This window comes from Urocitellus parryii, chromosome 3 (assembly GCF_045843805.1).
Source record: "Urocitellus parryii isolate mUroPar1 chromosome 3, mUroPar1.hap1, whole genome shotgun sequence".
Classification (NCBI taxonomy): domain Eukaryota; kingdom Metazoa; phylum Chordata; class Mammalia; order Rodentia; family Sciuridae; genus Urocitellus; species Urocitellus parryii.
This window is the reverse complement of record NC_135533.1, coordinates 84,771,627-84,791,336: the sequence shown is the minus strand read 5'-3', so window position 1 is coordinate 84,791,336 and position 19,710 is coordinate 84,771,627. Positions and strand designations below refer to the sequence as shown.

Below are 19,710 nucleotides of genomic sequence, written 5' to 3'. Positions count from 1 at the left end.
CAGGAGGCTTAGCCATTGGCTGGAGAAATCACGTGCCCATCCCTAGAGCCCTCCGCCCTCTAGCCCCCCCTCGTGCGCACTGTACATTCATATCATTTTTCTTCTCCGGCCCCATGGAGGAAGTGAGAAAGTTGGCACGATCACCCAGGGCTTCGCAGGACCCGGTCGCTCAGTGACAGATGGACAATGCAAGAATGAGCTCCTTCCTGGAATACCCTATACTTAGCAGTGGTGATTCGGGGACTTGCTCAGCGCGAGCCTACCCCTCCGATCATGGGATTACAACTTTCCAGTCGTGTGCGGTCAGTGCCAACAGCTGCAGCAGTGACGACCGCTTTCTTGTGGGCAGGGGTGTGCAGATCAGCTCGCCACACCACCATCACCACCACCACCACCACCACCACCACCCCCAGCCGGCCACTTACCAGACTTCTGGGAACCTGGGGGTGTCCTACTCCCACTCGGGTTGTGGTCCAAGCTATGGCGCGCAGAACTTCGGTGCGCCTTACGGCCCCTATGGGTTAAATCAGGAAGCAGACGTAAGTGGTGGGTACTCCCCGTGCGCTTCCGCTGTTTACTCTGGAAATCTCTCATCTCCCATGGTCCAGCATCACCACCACCACCAGGGTTATGCTGGGGGCACGGTGGGCTCGCCTCAGTACATTCACCACTCATATGGACAAGAGCACCAGAGCCTGACCCTGGCTACGTATAATAACTCCTTGTCCCCTCTCCACGCCAGCCACCAAGAAGCCTGTCGCTCCCCTGCGTCGGAGACGTCTTCTCCAGCGCAGACCTTTGACTGGATGAAAGTCAAAAGAAATCCTCCCAAAACAGGTCAGTCCTGCCGACAAGTGGATGAGTCTTGATGAGCTGGTTCACTTAGTTTCCGAAGAAATTTAATAATGATATTTTAGAAAGCTTCTTGCTTTCGACTCGCGCTGTAGGGTGTGGGAAGAGTGTACCAGGTGTGTTGGGGCAAAGGCATCTTTCGTACTGATGTGTTTTCAAATGGGCTGAGGTTGATTTAAGTGTTCGGGAAGTAGGAAGCGTGTGTGTGCATGTGTGTGTTGGGGGCGGGGGAGTGTTGGTGGTGATGGTGTTGTTAATATCTCCAGACTTCATTAATCATGGGTCTGACCAAGCTAATGGCTGACTTCAGGTTAACATTTTACACCTCATCATTCACACTCCTCAGCTGGGTTTGTGTGGAGAAGTTCTTGATCTACCCCTGAGTGTTGCTCTGAAGCGTGTAGAGGATCTCTTATCAATTTTAGAAATTTTACCTTTTCCTCTAATGGATTCCTACTTTACCTCAGGGAAAGTTGGAGAGTATGGCTACGTGGGTCAACCCAACGCAGTGCGCACCAACTTCACCACCAAGCAGCTCACGGAGCTGGAGAAGGAATTCCACTTCAACAAGTACCTGACGCGTGCCCGCAGGGTGGAGATCGCCGCTTCTCTGCAGCTCAATGAGACCCAGGTGAAGATCTGGTTTCAGAATCGCCGAATGAAGCAGAAGAAACGTGAAAAGGAAGGGCTGTTGCCCATCTCTCCTGCTACCCCACCTGGAAGCGACGAAAAGACGGAGGAATCCTCGGAAAAGTCCAGCTCCTCACCCTGCGTTCCTTCTCCGGGGTCTTCTACCTCAGACACTCTGACTACCTCCCACTGAAGGCCACCCTCGCCCCTAACTCCACAGCCCAGACTTCTCCTGGGGCTGGGATTTCTTACCCAAAGCACATTCTTAGCTTATCTTCCTTTCCACTTACTGTCTCTCTTTCTGATCCTATCTGGGGAGCTCCTGGCCAGGAGAATGTGTTTCCAGAAAACTCTAGACCAGAAACTTGCTGAGAGGTTAACTCCTTAGTCCTGATTTGGTGCCAGCATTAATTTCTTGCATTCCTCCCTGATTTTAAGAGATTTTCATAGAAACAACTGTTTCTTTCAGTTGCCCTTTGGAAACTAGGGTCTCCTTGCCTGCAGAAACATGCCAGAGGGAGGCATTTCACCTCTTGTCTAACTGTGTATTTACAGTTCTCCCCTACCTTGCCCTTAAAAGTAGAATCTAGAGGAAGGGTGTCCAGGAGCTCATGATGAAGACATGCACTATGAGTGTGTTTACACAATTAATCCATCCCTTAATTTAATTCAGTTTCATGTGTGTGAGTTTGCTGGTTGTAAATACTTTGTCTTGAGAGATTTATCTTTATACAAATTTTCTAGAAATGTTTAGAATTAGGTGACTAAATCAGACAGGGTGGGCAAACTCTCAAAAGGGGTACAATTTTTTATGTGATTATAGGTGAAGAATAAATTCCCTCATTTAAATCCAATCAGATGCCTCAGAAGTTAGTCTCAATTTGTTCCTTTAGTGAGTTAAGAAGGCCTGTAGGGCACAAGGCTCAGAAACCTTGGCTTCCTGTGCTAAGTCTCTCCCCAACCCTACCCCTTTCTTCTCATTCTTCTGGCCAACCCACCAATTAAAATTTGTGCTGGATTATTCGGAACCTAAAGGTATTGCTCAAATCAACTTCTTCCTTCCACAGTTACTTTAGCTGGATATGATGTATTTTCAGCTGAATTGTTAATGTGATGGATGGCACAATGAATGTATATTTTGTGTGATTCGTGAATAGTCTTTTGCATGTCGCACAATGTTTTGATGTCCCTGAAGTACCATACTGAGTTCTATCAGTTATTCTTTGTGAGCCTACAATATTCCCCATTTCCTGTACAATCATGAACAGCTCTGAGATCCTGGAGTGATATGATCCAGAGCAGAGTTTACGGGTCTTAAGATGTCTGTAATAAATATATTCAAGTTTCAGGTATGCTTAAGCATATGTGTCTCACAGGGCTACAATTTGTTGCTTCCTACGAAGTTGACTCATTTCATGTGGGAATAAAAGAAGGGTGGTGTGGATTTTCAAAGAAATGGGCCTTTTCTTAAATAAAAGTGAGTGCTTTTCATTATCATGTAGCTGAAGCTTGCCCTATGAGTGTAATTTCACTTAATCAATGTCTATTTGATACCTTGAGTCTCTTCAAAGTAACAGCAGCTCTTTTATTATAATCAGAGTTCATAATGGGAAAAAAGAATGGTGAAGAAATTTATGAAGCAGATCTATTTTTGAAACAAACATGGATACTTCCTGGGTCAAGTGCTAACCTTTTCACCTCCAACTGAACATTGACATATATATAAACAGAGCCCCCTTCAAAAGCTGAAACTGTCTTCAGTCAGTCTTTCCTCACATCAGTGAACCAAGAGGGAAGAGATTCATATTTAATTAGCTCTGGTATAAAGCTGCTGTGAAAATGGGGCCCACCCCATCCCTCTTCCTCCTTTCTGATTGTCAGGCAGTGTTTCAATATATTTCACCCATTTAATTGAGTGTGGTATGTTTTCAGTAAACCCTTGCTCCCTCCCCTCATTCTTCCTGTCAACATCTATCCTTCCTGGCTCACCCCCATCTCTGGGTTGCACATCTCATTTCCTTCAGACTCAGCTTTGAGTTCATATCCATCTTGGCTGTAAAGAGTCCACGCCACATAACCCAGAAAACAATATTTATTTTTTTTCCTCTGGGCTCAACAGTTTCTTCTACTGAACTTGTGAAAGCCACTCTGAAGTCTTGCCATATTGAAGTTACTTCTGACCAAGTCATGAATTGACCTCAAACAGAGAAAGCCAGCAAGCTAGAGTTCAAAGTGGCAATCCTCCTAGACTTCTTGCCACTTTTCCTTACTTTCACACATTTTTGGAGGCTTTAATTGAGTCCCAAGAGCAGAACAGAACATTTACAGCATTACAAACAAATACAGACACATCACTTCCTTCCTCCTCAAAGGATGTTTTAAAAGGATGGGCTGAGGAGAAAACCCTACAAATATCTGAAATTTGCAGGCCTCTAGAGCACCCTTGAGATTTCCTGCACTTTCTTGCTAAAGGGGGAAAGCCTGGACTTCGAAGGCACAGTTGCTGCGGCCACATCAAGGGCACCGGGTGCCTTTCCTCAGCTGCTGGGTTCTGAGGCTGCCTCTAAAAAGATTCAAGTGGACGAAGGAGAACTTCAAAGACAGCCTTTCTTTCATTTCCCGCCTAGCCTTGTACTGTATCTTTTGTTTATTAGTGTAAGGCCACACAGCAAAACAGATGGCTGGTTTCCAAATACTTTAATGTGTTAAGTTTCATTTGCATGCAAGTGTCTTGATTTCAATATCTAAAGGCAGGGCTGGACCCACTGAAATCCAGAGATTCCAATCTTCAAGGTGCTGGTTTTAACGTAGCCCAGAGAGAGGAGAACGATAAATTATGGCTAAACATCTCTAGCCTTCTCTAGGTCGTGGAATAAATCAGTTAACAAGCAATGCATTTAGGAAACATTAATACACCTTTCAACAAGGAAAACATTTGTATCTTTTTAGCTGTCCCAATCGATTAAATCAAAGGCGCTTAACACATTCTATTTCAAGGTCTCTCTTTTTCTGTTTTGGTCTCTGAGGAGTGCAGTTAGATTCTTGAAAAATGACAGCAATTCTAACTGAAATGACAGAAAGAGGGAAACAGAAAATAACATTATATCGACATGTTTGAAAAGAAAACAAGGGTCTCGGTTAAGGACCCAGGATAACTGCAATATAAAATTCATTTTCAAATGCTTTATTTTCCACCTCCTTGACATTCATCCAAAGTACTCCTGAAATTCAGGGTGTCTCCATACTAGGCTGAATGGAGGTCTTGCTGTGACTCTGAAGTCTGCTCTGGGCTTCACCTTTGAAAGTTTACTTTTGGAGGCTATTCAGATGCGGTGGTGTTTTCCTCTGGGGCAATCAGATTCAAACCGATCAATATTTACTCAGTCTGAAAGGGTTGTTGAAAAGGCTGCTAACAACAAACTGCTTAGCTGCTCACCCCTGTTTAATCTCAGGTTCACCGAAAGTTCAAGAAGAGATGAATGCAGTGATGGGTCACTTTAGAATGAGTCCCAGCGGTTTATCTGAGCTCTCAGCTAAAGGCAACAATTATAGTTCCATCCCTTTTTGGGAAAGGGGCAACTTTCCTATTATTCTTTTGCTAAACAATGTTTACTAGAAACTTAAAACACTTTCCTCTTCCCTCCTGTTTTTTTTTTTTTTTCCCTTCTTTTTTTTTGAAACTTCCAGCTGCCCTTCCTCTGCCTCCTCCTCTGGTGTTCTACCACTCCGCTAGATTTCATTCACTTTAAAATAAATTACATCAAATATTTTAAAAACACTGAATTAGTCTGATAGAAGAGATCTGATTTATTTCAGATGCCACAACTATGAAATGAAATGCTTTGGGCCATTAGAGTTTATCTTTTTGAAAGTAGAAGGCAAGATTGAACTGAAATCCATTTGCGTTTGAGTAATATCGGCAATCAGAGCCCCAATATCCATCTGAAATGGCCACTCAGACCAGAGTGGCAGGGAATTAGCTTGTACAGAAACAAATACTTCAGGTAGAAAGTTAACTTTAAAAATTTACATCCTCCGAGGGCATGAAACTACTTAGAGATGAAAAAGGGAGATCCAAGAAAGGCAGTGGGGAATGATGGGTAGAAGATGCTGGACACTGAAGCTAATTGCTACAGCTTTTCAGAGGTCAGAGTTCATGTAATCACTGCATAAATGCATACTAAATAGGGATTCATTAAGCTTTCCTGATGGCTAAGCACGTCTGTGAAAAATCGTCACTGCTGTTTGTTTCTTCCTTAAGAATAACCATTCTTGAAGTAGAAGCTCTAGATGGTTGAGTCTAATTTGCTATTTGGAGAGACAGGCAACATTTCTGTTGTAAAATTTTGAAATCAGTGCACGGACAGCATCTATCTTTATATAGGATGGGACTGTAATATCCCTCTCTTAGAAATGCGCTGGCTTTTTCAATACATATAGGAATACAAATTAGCATGCTCTGATCAGATAAGCAACTCACTGGATGGCTAACTGTGCTGACTCTCTGCCATAGATAAGCCTACTACATACCTGCATTTCTGAGAGCATACAAAAGCTCTGCCTTAGAACTCCTGTGCCTAGATGACTAGAATTGAGTGGGACCTCTACCCTACCCCACATTTTATGGGTCAGGAAAAGGTTCCCAGAGTTGGATTGATTTCATTGAGAGTACATAGTCAATAATCGGTACTTACTTCCTAAATAAAAATCGGGGTAGCTTAGAACCTGAGTCCAAGGCACTTTTTAATTCTAAAATTGAGCTTTAATTTTGCCTCTTCCTTTCCCATTTATTCTGTGGGATTTGTTTCAGACTGGGTATTGCTTACTTTATTTCTTACATCTGTTTTATGGGCCAGCTACTCAATTTTGAGACCATCAGGACTATTGAATCTTTGAAACAAGCTCTAAGTGTTCTACCATTTTGCTTGTATAGTCAAATGTTGGGCTACTTGCCCAAATATAAAGACACATTTTTTTTTTTTTTAAGACAGGGTTTCAGTACTTTGCTGAGACTAGCCTCAAACTTGTGATCTTCCCACCTCAGCCTCCCTAGTAGCTGGGATTATAGGCATGTGCCACAGTGAACACCAAGACATACATTCTTAAAATGTAAAAGCAGAGCAGGTAAAATTCCATATACACACATATATTTATTTTGTTTTAAAACCTAAGCTTGGGAGCAGTAAACAAAAGAGGAGTCTCTTACACTCAAGTTTGATCTCCATTAAGTTGTCAAGAGGTTATCACCTAGAAAAGGCTTTAAAATACAAGGGACATGGGTGAGGGTTCCTAACCCTGATTTTTTTTTTTTTTTTGTGTGTGTGTGTGTGTGTGTGTTGATGGAGATCATGTTATGCAAGTGCTCTACCAAGTCCCACATCCCCAATTCCCCGGAATATTTGTTATTTGTTTGTGTTTTATTTCGGGGGGGGGGGGGGTCTGGTTTGCCCCCTGTATTGTTTGATTCACATCTATTACTTTTCTCCATGATTCACCATGTACCTAACACACACACACACACACACACACACACACACTCCAAGTCCAAATCGTTAACATAAAGTTTTCTCACAACACATTTTTCTACATCCTCCTTCATCTCATCCCCATGGAATAATCTCAGGGGAACCTGTTGCTCAAAGGACCTCAGTGGCTGTGTTTGAAGAGCTGAACTGGAATCTTCAGGATTTGTGTCTTATTTTTAATAACAAGAGTCATTAAATATACCTGACCTTCGGATGCAGAACTGCAAACCAAATATCAATCAAGCAACTCTGTTTTGAAGGTGTTAGCCTTTAAACCCTGTTGCTTTTGTTGGAGGGTGAGAGGAAGGGGAAGGGAGAGGAAGAGCAATCCCAAACCTGTAAAATATCATTGAAAGATTGCATTTCGAGTTTATTGGAAAATAAAGAGACCAATGTTTCCTTTTCAAGATATTCTCAGGCATAACTAAAACGTTTCCATTTTTTAAACAGCCTATTAAATTTTACTCATTAAAAACGTGCTGAGGGCTGGGGTTGTGGCTCAGTGGTAGAGCTCTCCCCTAGCACTTGCGAGGCCTTGGATTCGATCCTCAGCACCGCATAAAAATAAATAAATAAACGTATTGTATCCAACTACAACTAATTTTTTTTTTAAATGTGCTGATAAAAGGTTCAGTCACGAGGCTCATCTACAGAAATCAGATTGTTTTGTCTTTTCATTTTAGGGGTGTGCGGTTAATTGGTTAGAGAAAATAGGAAACTGCTTGCAACCGATAATGAAAAATCATTGAACTTTTTCACACTGGGATTTTTTTTTTTTTATTAAAGACGCACTAGGCGTTTTACAATTTTTGACCTGCTTCGTTTTAAAAGAAAAATCACCATAGTATCATAAGGAGAATGCAGAGAGCAATGGTTTAAAATGGCAGGGACCCTCTCCCCGCACCGAAATATGCTCATGGGTAAAATATGAACCGGAGTGTTCCCTTCCAAGGAGCACACCGAGTCCCTTCTGCAGGACGCGCTGGGAGCTGCTGTCCCAGCCTCGCCACGAGCTGGGCTCAGGCCGCCGCGCCGTGTGGGGCTGCAGAGTGGGCGCCTGGCCCGGGCAGCTGCGCAGGGCGGTTGAGGCGGGCGATGGTGTGGGGGGGGGGTGTCACAGGGCCTACGCCCCCGCGACGCTGCCCCCGGCCGGTGCCCCGGGGCGAAGTCGCCTTTCCTTCCTTGGCTCCTCTGGCTTCTCCCTGGGAATCCTTCCTCTAGCGCGGCTGCTCCCTTTCTCGTCTCTCCGGGGATCTACCGCGAGCACCCAGGGCGAGGCGTCCGGCCCTTCCCCATCCAGCCTGCGGGCGTCGCAGGTCCAGGCCGGATCTGGACCCGGAGCGCGGCCTCGGGCCCAGTCTGGGCCTGCGCGCTTGCGGGCTCGAACCCTTGGGGGTTGGGGGGGAATAGAAAGTGAGTCCCGCGCACCCCGCCAGGTTGCTAAGAGCCTCGCTTTGTTTCAAGAGACTGGAAAGCCTCGCATTTCCTCCTTTACGGCCCGCAGAGTCCGGCTTCCAGGTGCTCCCGAGGCGTGGCCTCAGATGCCTTGGGCAGCTACCCCAGTGAGCGCCTCGGGGCTTCCACCCTAGGACCCGGGAGCCAGAAGGACCCGGCGTTTCCTGTTCAGAGGGAGGTGGCTGCCTCCTCGGTCCATCTTTTTAAGATTTAAAAAGTGGGGCTGTGGCTCAGTGGTAGAGCGCTTGCCTGGCATGTGTGAGGCCCTGGGTTTCATCCTCAGCACCACAGATAAATAACTGGAAGATCCGTGGACGATTAAAAAATATTTTAGAAAAGATTTTTAAAGGAGGGAGATTTGACTCTCTGCCTGACGCTAGGTATCACGGGAATGTACCTTGGTAACATATTCATTCCCCTTCTAGTTCAACTTAGTTGTTTTAAATAAGAGGAGTGGGGATGCAGGTGGTGGGTAGAAGTCAAAACTCTGCCTTAAAGGCTTACCTTCAGTCTCATTGTTTTTCTAGAAGTTTCCTGTACAACTCAGTTTCCTGCTGAGTCCCTCTTAATTCTACCTTTCACACATGAAACTTTCTTCTACAACACCTAACATTTGAAACGTGAACTTGACTATCCACCTGTCAGTCTCAACTATCCAAGTGGATCATAAACTTGAGGGCAGAGCTTTTGACCAACTCCAGTAGCCTGAAACAGCAGTCTCCTCTAGTAGAAAGAGCTCTGAACTGGAATTCAGGACACCTCTCTGTGTGTGTATACGTGTGCGTGCGTGTGTGTTTGATTGACATATAAAATTTGTACAGATTTATGAGGTACAATGTGATGTTTTGATTCATATATACATTGGGTAGTGACCAATTCAGGGTAATTAGCCTACCCATCGCTTTTTGTCATTTCTTTATTGTGAGAACTCTCTTCTATTTTTTTCCTTTCTTCTATTTTGAGATATATAACACGTTGTTGCTGATTATATTCACTTTGCTGTGGCATAGAGCAACAGAATTTATTCCTCCTATCAAAGACATTGTAGCTGTGGTTGATCTTCCCCTGACTCCTCTCCTCCATTTTCCCACTATTCTACTCTCAACTTCAATGAGATCAATTTTTTTATGATTCCACTTACAAGTAAGATCATGTGTGGATACCTATGTTTTGTCTTTCTCATTCACAGTATAATTCTTTTTTTTTTTTAGCACCTAGGGATTTAATTTAGGGTTTTTCACATGCTGAGCATGTGCTCTACCAACTGAGCTACACCCACAACAGACAGATTGTTAAATTTTAAAAAAAAATTTTTTGTAGTTGTAGATGAATAGCATGCCTTTATTTTATTTATTTTTGTATGTGGTGATAGAGATGGAACCCAGTGCCTCACAGGTTGCTAGGCAAGCTCTGCCACTAAGCCCCAGCTCCAGCCCAGATTCTTAAATTAGAAAATGAGGTGACTGTTATTGTTGACTTTCAAGTTGTCCTCTAAAATTTATGTGGTTTTCAATATCCTGAAAATCTGAGTCAGGAGTACTCTTGAGTCCCTATGCCAAATACTTTATAAGTATTAACTTATGTAATACTTACTGGCCCCAAGAAGGAGGTATTTGCATTTATTATTATTTTTATTTTACAGATAAGGAGGAATTGTTCGAAAATGTTAAATAACTCATCTTCTGAATACAGAGCCCCAGTTTTTAAACATTTTGTTGTACCATTTCTCTACAGAGTCTACCACAGAGTTTAAATCCTTTGTAAAGAATTATCAGACTGGGCTGCGATTGTGGCTCAGCGGTAGAGTGCATGCCTAGCATGTGCGAGGCCTTGGGTTTGATCCTGAGCACCACATTAAAAAAATAAACAAAATAAAGGTATTGTGTCCAACTACAACTAAAAAATAAATATTTATGAAAAGAATCATCAGACTATTTTTTATTTTATTTTATTTTATTTTATTTTATTTTATTTTTAGAGAGAGTGAGAGAGGAGAGAGAGAGATAGAGAGAGAGAATTTTTAATATTTATTTTTTAGTTCTCGGTGGACACAACATCTTTGTTGGTATGTGGTGCTGAGGATCGAACCCGGGCCGCACGCATGCCAGGCGAGCGCGCTACCGCTTGAGCCACATCCCCAGCCCCCCATATACCTTTATTTTGTTTTTATTTTCATTTTTTATATGTGGTACCGCTGATTGAACCCTCATGCATGCCTAGACAAGCGCTCTACCACTGAGTTACAACCCCAGCCCTAGAAAGATCTTTTAAAAAATATTTGACACTAATTGCAGGAGTTACTTAAGGGAGAAAAAAAGACACTTTTTATATTTATGGGTTATGTTTGTTGCATGTGTAACATATGGAAAAATGGAAACAGTCAATATAAAGTGCAGCTGTTTTGTTTCTATGAAAGTTGGTAACCACATGGTTGGAAGCATGTTTTTTTTACTCCCACTTTTCATTTTATACATTGCAAATCTAGTCAAAATTTATATTTAAAGAAAAAAAGAAAACTTCATCTTCATCCTAAAGGCTAATCCTCATAGTTTACAACTTAACACCTCTTGACTAGTAACAACCAGAGAAACCAAATTCAAGAAATTGAAGGAATATATTATGAGGCCTAAAGAGAGTCAGTCTTTAAAAGCTGGTCATTGTCAATGGACATGACGTCAGGATAGGAGCTGTGCATACTCTGTGCTTCATCCCACTTTTTTAACATTCACAAGTGAATAAGAACTTGGGATAAGTACTGACACTGCAAATTACTGATATTATTTAGTTATATATAAAATCAGAATCTAAGAAAAATTAGGAGTTACCTAATCTGGTTTCTTCATTTTACAGGTGAAGAAATTGAGTCTCAGAAGAATGTTAGCAGCAAGAGTAGTAAGTGCAAATGTTTACTTGTTTCTTTAATATACATGTTAGCCTATATTTGAAATGACAGGCACAAATTAAGTCCAGACTAGTTATATTAATAGCATTAATAATTACTATATTAAGCAAAGCAATTATAGCAATAACCAAATACTGAAGACCTAAAAATTATTAGAATAAGCAGATTTGAATAATCAGATTTTGGCCAGAGGTTTTTTTCCTTCCTGTTTACTTTTGTGAATCTCCACAGTAAAGGATTCAGATCTCTCTGGCTGATCCATTTTTCTTCCCTTTCAGAATTTTTTGGTTTACCAGATGGTTTGCCAGATGAGGTAAATACAAAATCAAGAGAGCCAAGCTCCTTAATTGCCTAGTCCAAGCTACTTACCTGCATGTTAGCTCCCTGGTCCCCACTTAACTCATGCACCATGGAAGTCAAGAGTATTCTGGTTTCATTGATATGGTATGTTCTATAGCCAAAAGGACTTAACTTGCCATTCATTATCTTACATAAAAATACTCATTTTATATGTGATCCATATTTTAGCAAAATGTGATGGCTTATTTTTTTTTGTATTAACATTTATGGAAGACTTTCTCAGTAATAGATGCTGAGCTAAGAGTTTTGTATACATTATCTCAGTTGTTCCTCACAGTGGCCTTATGATATGTTGTATTCCCATTTACAGATGGTGAAACCAAACCTTGGGGAAATCCTGAAAGTTCTTCACAGTGAGTTATTAGCAAAGTTGGACTTTGTAACCATACCTTTAATCATCACATGTGAAATTGATTTTTTATTATTATTATCATTATTATTATTATTATTATTATTTTGTGCTGAGGGCCATTGCCAAGTAGGAATGACGCATCGATATTTCCTTGCCAGCGTACCCCATGTTAAATGGACTTGCCTTGGAAATTTGCTGTGACCTTGCATGTGTGTTTGAGAAAGGTGACCCTGCTCAATGACCAGGGTGGATCTAGGATTAGGGTGTATCCTGCAGGTTTTAGGAAGTATCCGGGTTTAAGATAATTTGGGTTTAAGGTGTTCCCGGTTTAAGACAACAAGATTTAGGGAAGTTGGAGGTTGAAGATTATTGCTGCTGGGATTAGGGTGTTCCTGCTGCTTGTTCCCGTTGAATTCTCGTGAGATTCAAATGGGATTTGGAAAAAAGCCTCATGGAGTAGGTGATTTTTGGGGCGGCCGCTTATTGGAGATTTCACCAGAACGTGTTTGTAGAGGCCGGTGTGAGTTCGGGAATAAAGGATTGCTGTTTGAATCTGCAAGGTGTGTGGTGGCTCGTGATTCTGTGCCAAGCCGAGACCTTGGCAATTTTGTAGTGCTGGGGATTGAACTGAGGGCCTTGAATATACTAGGCAAGTGTTCTACCACTGAGCTATATCCCCAGCCCCTGAAATCTCATATCTTAAAAAATTTTTGCAGAGCTAGGGCTCAAACCCAGGGCTTTGGGATGTTAGGCAAGCACTCCAGTCCCCAGTCGCTGAGGTCTCCTGTTTTAAGAATGCAAGAGAAGTAGCTGGGGATATAGCTCAGTTGGTAGTGCTTGCCTTGCATGGGCAAGGCCCTGGGTTTGATCTTCAGCACCATTAAAAAAAAATGCAAGAGAAGGGCCTGGGCATAGAGGCACACACCTGTAATCCCAGCTTCCAGGGAGGCAGAGGAAGGAGGATCACAAGTTCAAGGTCAACCTGGGAAATTTAGCAAAATCCTGTCTCAAAATAAAAAAATATAAAGGGCTGGGAATGTAGCTCAGGGGAGAGCACCCTTGAGTCCCACTCCCTAGTACCATAAAAATAAATGTAAGAGCAATAATGTAATTAGGACTAGGAATAATCTTAAATTTAATTTCAGATTTAAAGTATCCTTATAGGGGCTGGAGTTATGGCTCAGCGGTAGAGCATGTGCAAGGCCCTGGGTTCGATCCTCAGCACCACATAAAAATAAAATAAAGATATTGTGTCCAACTACAACTAAAAAAATATTTAAAACAAAGAACTATAAAGTATTCTTATATTTAGAAGCCTAGTGTAGGATTATTTTAAATATCTATATGACATGAATTACCTTACCTTTCTTTATAATATAAAATATATACCTATATGCATCCATAGAAAAAGTTTATTTTCCTATCTGTTGAGTTTTATTGCTGACAGAACTGAAGTTGTCAATGACTTGCTTGCAATACTGTCAGCCCAGTGGGAAAATAGTGTGATTCTGTAATATACTATAAATATAAAATTATTATATAAAATAAGGATAGCACATTCAGTTACTATCCCAGTTCCCCAATATAGTTTTATAGAGTCTAGACTTGTCTCTGTGTACTTTTACTTAGAGGCAATTATTATGTGCTTACAATTTTGAATTCTACTTCTTTTTAGTTAATGGTACATTATAAACATTTTCTGTGTCTTAATTTTATTTAATGATTTTTTTAAAACAGTAGATATATCATTACTTATTACATCAGATATTTTCCTTTCTTTTCATTTTCCTTTTTGACTTATTCATTTATTATCTCTTGAGTGGGGTTGGCTCCCATTTGAACATTTTATGTGTAGGGCGTTTCTCACTGAGAGTCTAAGAAGCTGAAGGCCATAACCTTGCTTTCTTGGTAACCTCATCCGTTTCCAGCACAGCCCTGGTAAAGGTGCTGGAGGTGGCATCCAGTAGTGACCTTGTCTTGTGCTTTGATGGTATGGTTGTCAAGATAACGGTTTAGATCAGGAGCTGTTGTTTCCTTTCACTAGATCAGCTCTGGCTTTTAGCTCTGGCTGCTAAGCTTTCCAGTTTTCAAGCTTGATTTCTAGACTTCCTAGCAACTTTCTGAGCAACACATATGATCCTGTTCCAATTAAAACACGAATAGTTTCTGTAGCTTACAGTTTAGAATCCTGGTGGCACATGCCAGTAAACCCAGTGAGATGAGAGACTGAGGTAGGTGGATTGCAAATTGGAGGCCAGCCTCAGAAACTTAGTGAAACTTTGTCTCAAAATAAAAAGTAAAAAAGGACTGGGTATGTAGTTTAGAGGTAAAGCACCCTTTAGTTCAATTCTCAGTACTTTTTTTTTTTTTTTTTATTTATTTATTTTTTTTTATTTTTTTTTTTTTATTGGTCGTTCATAACATTACATAGTTCTTAATACATCATATTACACGGTTTGATTCAAGTGGATTATGAACTCCCGCTTTTACCCCGTATACAAATTGCTGTATCACATCAGTTACCCTTCCATTGATTGACATATTGCCTTTCTAGTGTCTGATGTATTCTGCTGTCTGTCAATTCTCAGTACTTAAAAAAAAAAAAAAAAAAAAAGAAAGAAAGAAAAAGAAAAAGAAATCCTGAGACATGTACCATAGGGCAGTTGGTGCTTTGAAATTTTTTGCGGCCTGTGAACTATGGCCTGGAATTATGGGAGGGAAGTTGAACTATATGATTTAGAAAGTACCTATAGAAGATTCACCAACTTGTTTAAATTCCATTTTCTGTCTTTCCCCAGCTTTGGACTATTTTAATGAACCCTCTTTGTATGACCCTGTTTGTCTTGTTACACCTAAACAAATACATAAAAAGGGCCAAAGATGGTTCTTTTCTTAGCCCACCAAGAAAACACAAATAGGGCTGGGGATATCATTCAGTGGTTGAGTGTGTGCTTAGCACATCTAAGGCCACACATCAATCCTCACAATCAGGCCAAAACCAAAAAACCCATAAATGTATCTAATTGAGTTAGAGACTAGAAGTTATTTTCTACTTATTTTTACCTCCCTATCTTATCAGCTTGAGCATTTATTCTTCTAGGACTGGGCTTATATGCACAAGAGTAGATGGCACTTGTCTGTTGCTTACCTTGTGCTAGGGGCTCTGTACTAACCACTTTACAAAAATGACTCATTCAAATCTTCTGCATAACCTTATGAGGTGTAGGTACTATTATAATTCCCATTTTATGGAAGAGGGAAACTGAGAGTTGCCCTGCTAGAAAATGCCAAAGCCCTCTTTCAAACCCTGAGGTCCCTGAACACTCATTCGTAATAATACTGTGTACTCTTTCCAATAACTGGATTAACTCCACACTTTTCTTTTTTCTACCCTTCCTCTTTTTTATCTTTTATTTTTTTCACCTTACTTGAGAATGACATGAAGGCATCTGTCCAATCCCTGACTGAGAAGCTATAATTGTGTGAGGCAAGTGGTTTGGTACCTGTCAGCTATAGAGGCCTTTGATAAGCACCTATGGATTTTCTTTCTGGCTCTGGGAATTTCTCCTGGTTTCACCTCTTCCTGACCTCTGCTAACTCCATCCTTCTCCTCACTTGGAATTTCTGCTCTTTTTATCTTGCTGCCTTATATTGAAAATCTATTTCATTACTTTGCTCCTTCATTCCTTAAAACACTTATGTAGGGATGAGGTAAAATTTTATCCATAGAAGAAATCATCTCTATTCAAAGACCTCACAAATTATTGTAAAAAAACCTTATTACCTAATTTATATTACATAATATAAATTATTAATATTTTAATTAAAATTTAATTAGATATTTAAACTTTTAGGGTTTTATTGTAAAAATTATATACAGTAATTAGAAGTTATAGTAGTCCTTTTCCCCAAAAATCTATAAATTGAGAATAAACTTTAAGTTTTGGTTGGAGCATTATAAAAATATGGTTTGGGTCAATTGCTAAGGTTTTCTGATGACATTTGTTCAAGAAGATAAGGTGTTTGGGAGATATTAACATAAATTTTATACCTCCTATTATTTTGGACGTGAGGTGTCCTCCAAAAGACACGGGTGCAGAGAAAAAATGATTAGGTCACAAGAATTTTAACCCAGTCAGTGAACTCAATCACCTGATGGGATTAATTGAGTGGTGACCGACAGATGGGGTGTGGCTGAAGGAGGTGGGGCATTGGGGGTGTGGCTTTGAGGTATATATTTGTATCTCTCTCTGCTTTCTGAACATCATGTGAGCTGCTTCCCTCTGCCACACTCTTCCTCCATGATGTTCAGTCTCACTTTGAGCCCTGAGGAATGGAGTCCACTGTCTATGGATAGAGATCTCTGAAGCTCTGAGCCCCTAATAAACTTTTCCTTCCCTAAAACTGTTCTGGTCAGATCTTTTAGTTACAGCAGCAAAAGAGCTAACACCCCACACCCCCCACACCCCCAGTTTGTGGAATTCAAGGGAATAGAAAAAGAAGAGAGTAAAAATCTTAGAAATTTGGGGCTGGGAATGGAAACCAGGGCCTCACACATGCTGGTCAAATACTCCATGAATGAGATATGTCCCCAACCCTCTCTATATAAATGTGTGCATATCTCTTTTGGGGAATAATGTTGCTTCTTGATGCCACATGGCTGACATTGTTCACCTGCCTTCCTGAGTTCAGTCCAAAGGCTGTCTTGCCCCAGAAACTTAGCTACCTAGAATAAGTTCCTCTTCCCTATTTCCTCCTGTGATATTGAGACTTTAGCTAAATGGTGCTTCCACAGGCAGGCCTGTTGGATATTGTACTTAGAATGGATCCTTCTCTTATTTTCTACCACAGTGCACTCTTTGTTTCCTTTACATATTCATTACAATTTGAAAATGTAATCTTATCTTTTTTAAAATTAGTCTCTCTAGAAGATCAGCAGCCTGTGTACTGTGAGGTTTAATATCTGATCAGCATTATAGAAGTTATAGTAGTCCTTTTTCCCAAAAATCTATAAATTGAGAATAAACTAGCATAGAGTTCCTGTCACATAATAAATGCTCAGTAGACATTGAATAAATATTTTTATCAGCTAGGGTCCAGCAAGGATGCTGTAACAAAGAGACCTAAAAGTAAAGTACCTAAACATGGCTGATATTTAATTTTCTTGAATATAAAATTTCAGGGGAATGTAGGAGTCCAGACTGGTGGAGGGCCTTATACCATAAGGTCATTTCTTTGTGGGGGAAGTACTGGGTACTTTCTCACTGAGCTATATCCCCATCCTTTTTATTTTCTATCTTGAGAAAGAGTCTCATTAAGTTGCTTAAGACTTCACTAGGTTGCTGATGCTGGCCTTGAACTTGTGATCTTCTTGCCTCAGCGACCTGAGCTGCTAGAATTATAGGTGTACACCACTGTGCTGGCCCATGAGGTCATTTAAAATCTGGGTTTCTTGGGCTGGGGATGTGGCTCAAGCGGTAGCGCGCTCGCCTGGCATGCGTGCGGCCCGGGTTCGATCCTCAGCACCACATACCAACAAAGATGTTGTGTCCGCCGAGAACTAAAAAAAATAAATAAATATTAAAAATTCTCTCTCTCTCTCTCTCTCTCTCTCTCTCTCTCTCCTCTCACTCTCTCTAAAAAAAAAAAAAAATCTGGGTTTCTTTCAGAAAAGGTCTTGTCTGCATGGTTGAAACTGTATCATCTCCACATCCTAATTCCAGTTCTTTTTTTTTTTTTTTAAAGTTCTCTCTTTTTAAAGAGAGAGTGATAGAGGGGGAGAGAGAGAGAGAGAGAGAGAGAGAGAGAGAGAGAGAGAGAGAGAGAGAGAGAATTTTTTTTAATATTTATTTTTTAGTTATTGGCGGACACAACATCTTTGTTGGTATGTGGTGCTGAGGATCGAACCCGGGCCGCACGCACGCCAGATGAGCACGCTACCGCTTGAGCCACATCCCCAGGCCCAATTCCACTTCTTAAGAAGAGGGACAGAGCTAAAGTGTAGGGCAAGCAATTTCCTATAGAGTGAGTTACTTTTAAGTTGCACATATTACTTTTGCTTAGATGCTATTCTGATACACTTAGTCTCATGACTATACCCTGCTGCATGTGATACTGGAAACATTGTCTCTTGGTGGGTGACCACCAGCCCAGCTAATTTGGGGGTAATTAACCCTTTGTTTTAAAGTTTAATAATGCTGTTGAAAGAATGAATATTTATTCTCATAAGCATTTGAAATGGAATAAGAGTTTGAAGGTTGTGTTTTAGAAATCCTGGAAGTTCAGATGTGACACAAAAATGCTAAACACTGACTAAAATAACAGCAAATATGCTACATGACATAACCTACTTATCCATACACTTTGGAGTATGGGAGGCTTAGGCTAAGAATTGTGCAAAGAGTGTTTAAGACCAGTCTGGGTCTTTTGAGGACATACCTGGCTTGTTGGAATTTGGGGACAATGGAATGGGAGCTTCTCTTCCTTCAGGAAACTTCCAGAAATATGCTGCTAATTACTATACCCAGGTATGACTTTCCTCTAAACCTTCTCTGACTAGGAGGAAGCTATGTTGAGACAAGGATATTATTTGACTTCAAAACTTTGTTATCTTAAATTCAATACCAACAAATCCTGAAATCCTAAAGCTAAAAACAGAGCAAAAAGTAAATGGTAACTGTTTTAACAAATACAGATTTATATTCCATTGATGTGTGCTGATACAAAAATAACTTTTTGTCAAGTATAGACTGAGCATGGAGTTGTAACAGAATACTTGCACCTGTCTTCCCCTGTAACTGGCAGGGGCATCTTGGCAAGGCTTGTCATCAACTGGTCTTTCCATGTGATTGAAGATGAGAGGAAGAGGCCTAGTTGCTGCCACCACCTTTTCTGCTTGTGACTGCAGGAGATACAGCTTGTCATTAGCCTCTCCTGTCTTAAATCCTCTCTGCACATAAAAAAGATAATCATTCCTGCTGCTGTGGTGCATACCTGTAATCCCAGAGGCTCGGGAGGCTGAGGCAGGAGGATCGAGAGTTCAAAGCAAGCCTTGGTTGGGGTTGGGGATGTGGCTCAAGTGGTAGCGCGCTCGCCTGGCATGCGTGCGGCCCAGGTTCGATCCTCAACACCACATACAAACAAAGATGTTGTGTCCGCCGAGAACTAAAAAATAAATATTAAAAATATTCTCTCTCTCTCTCTCTCTCTCTTAAAAAAAAAAAAAAGCAAGCCTTGGAAAATTAGTGAGGCCCTATGCAACTCAGCAAAACCCTATCTCTAAATAAAATATAAAAAAGAGCCGGGGAGGGGCTGTGGCTGTGACTCAGCGGTAGAGCGCTTGTCTGGCATGTGTGAGGCACTGAGTTTGATTCTCAGCACCACATATAAACAAATAAAGGTCTATCAAGAACTAAAAAAATATTATAAAAAAAGAGCTGGGGATATGGCTCAGTGGTTAAGTGTCCCTGGGTTGAATCCCTGGTACAAAAAAAAAAAAAATAGTAATCATTCTCCTCTTCCTCTCATTTCCTAATATTTGGGAGAAAGTTCGGGAAACCCATTTTGATTCTTTCTTTGCCCTTTAGCCTATCAAATTCTTTCCAGCTGAGCTCAGTGCTATCTTTATGAACTTT

The 19,710-nt window shown here is 41.0% G+C and overlaps 1 protein-coding gene across 2 annotated transcripts; it reads left to right on the top strand.

Moving 5' to 3' along the window:
* Positions 1-145: 145 nt before the first annotated feature.
* Hoxa1 (homeobox A1) lies at positions 146-2,912 on the top strand. Of its 2 annotated transcripts, XM_026400214.2 has the most exons (3): positions 146-539; positions 743-837; positions 1,320-1,394. In XM_026400214.2, the coding sequence occupies exons 1-2, from the start codon at positions 180-182 to the stop codon at positions 800-802; spliced, it is 420 nt and encodes a 139-aa protein (XP_026255999.1). In that variant the 5' UTR covers positions 146-179; the 3' UTR covers positions 803-837; positions 1,320-1,394. The 2 variants fall into 2 exon arrangements, with proteins under 2 accessions (XP_026255999.1, XP_026255998.1); XM_026400213.2 differs by having other exon boundaries at positions 146-837; positions 1,320-2,912.
* The last annotated feature ends 16,798 nt before the right edge of the window (positions 2,913-19,710 follow it).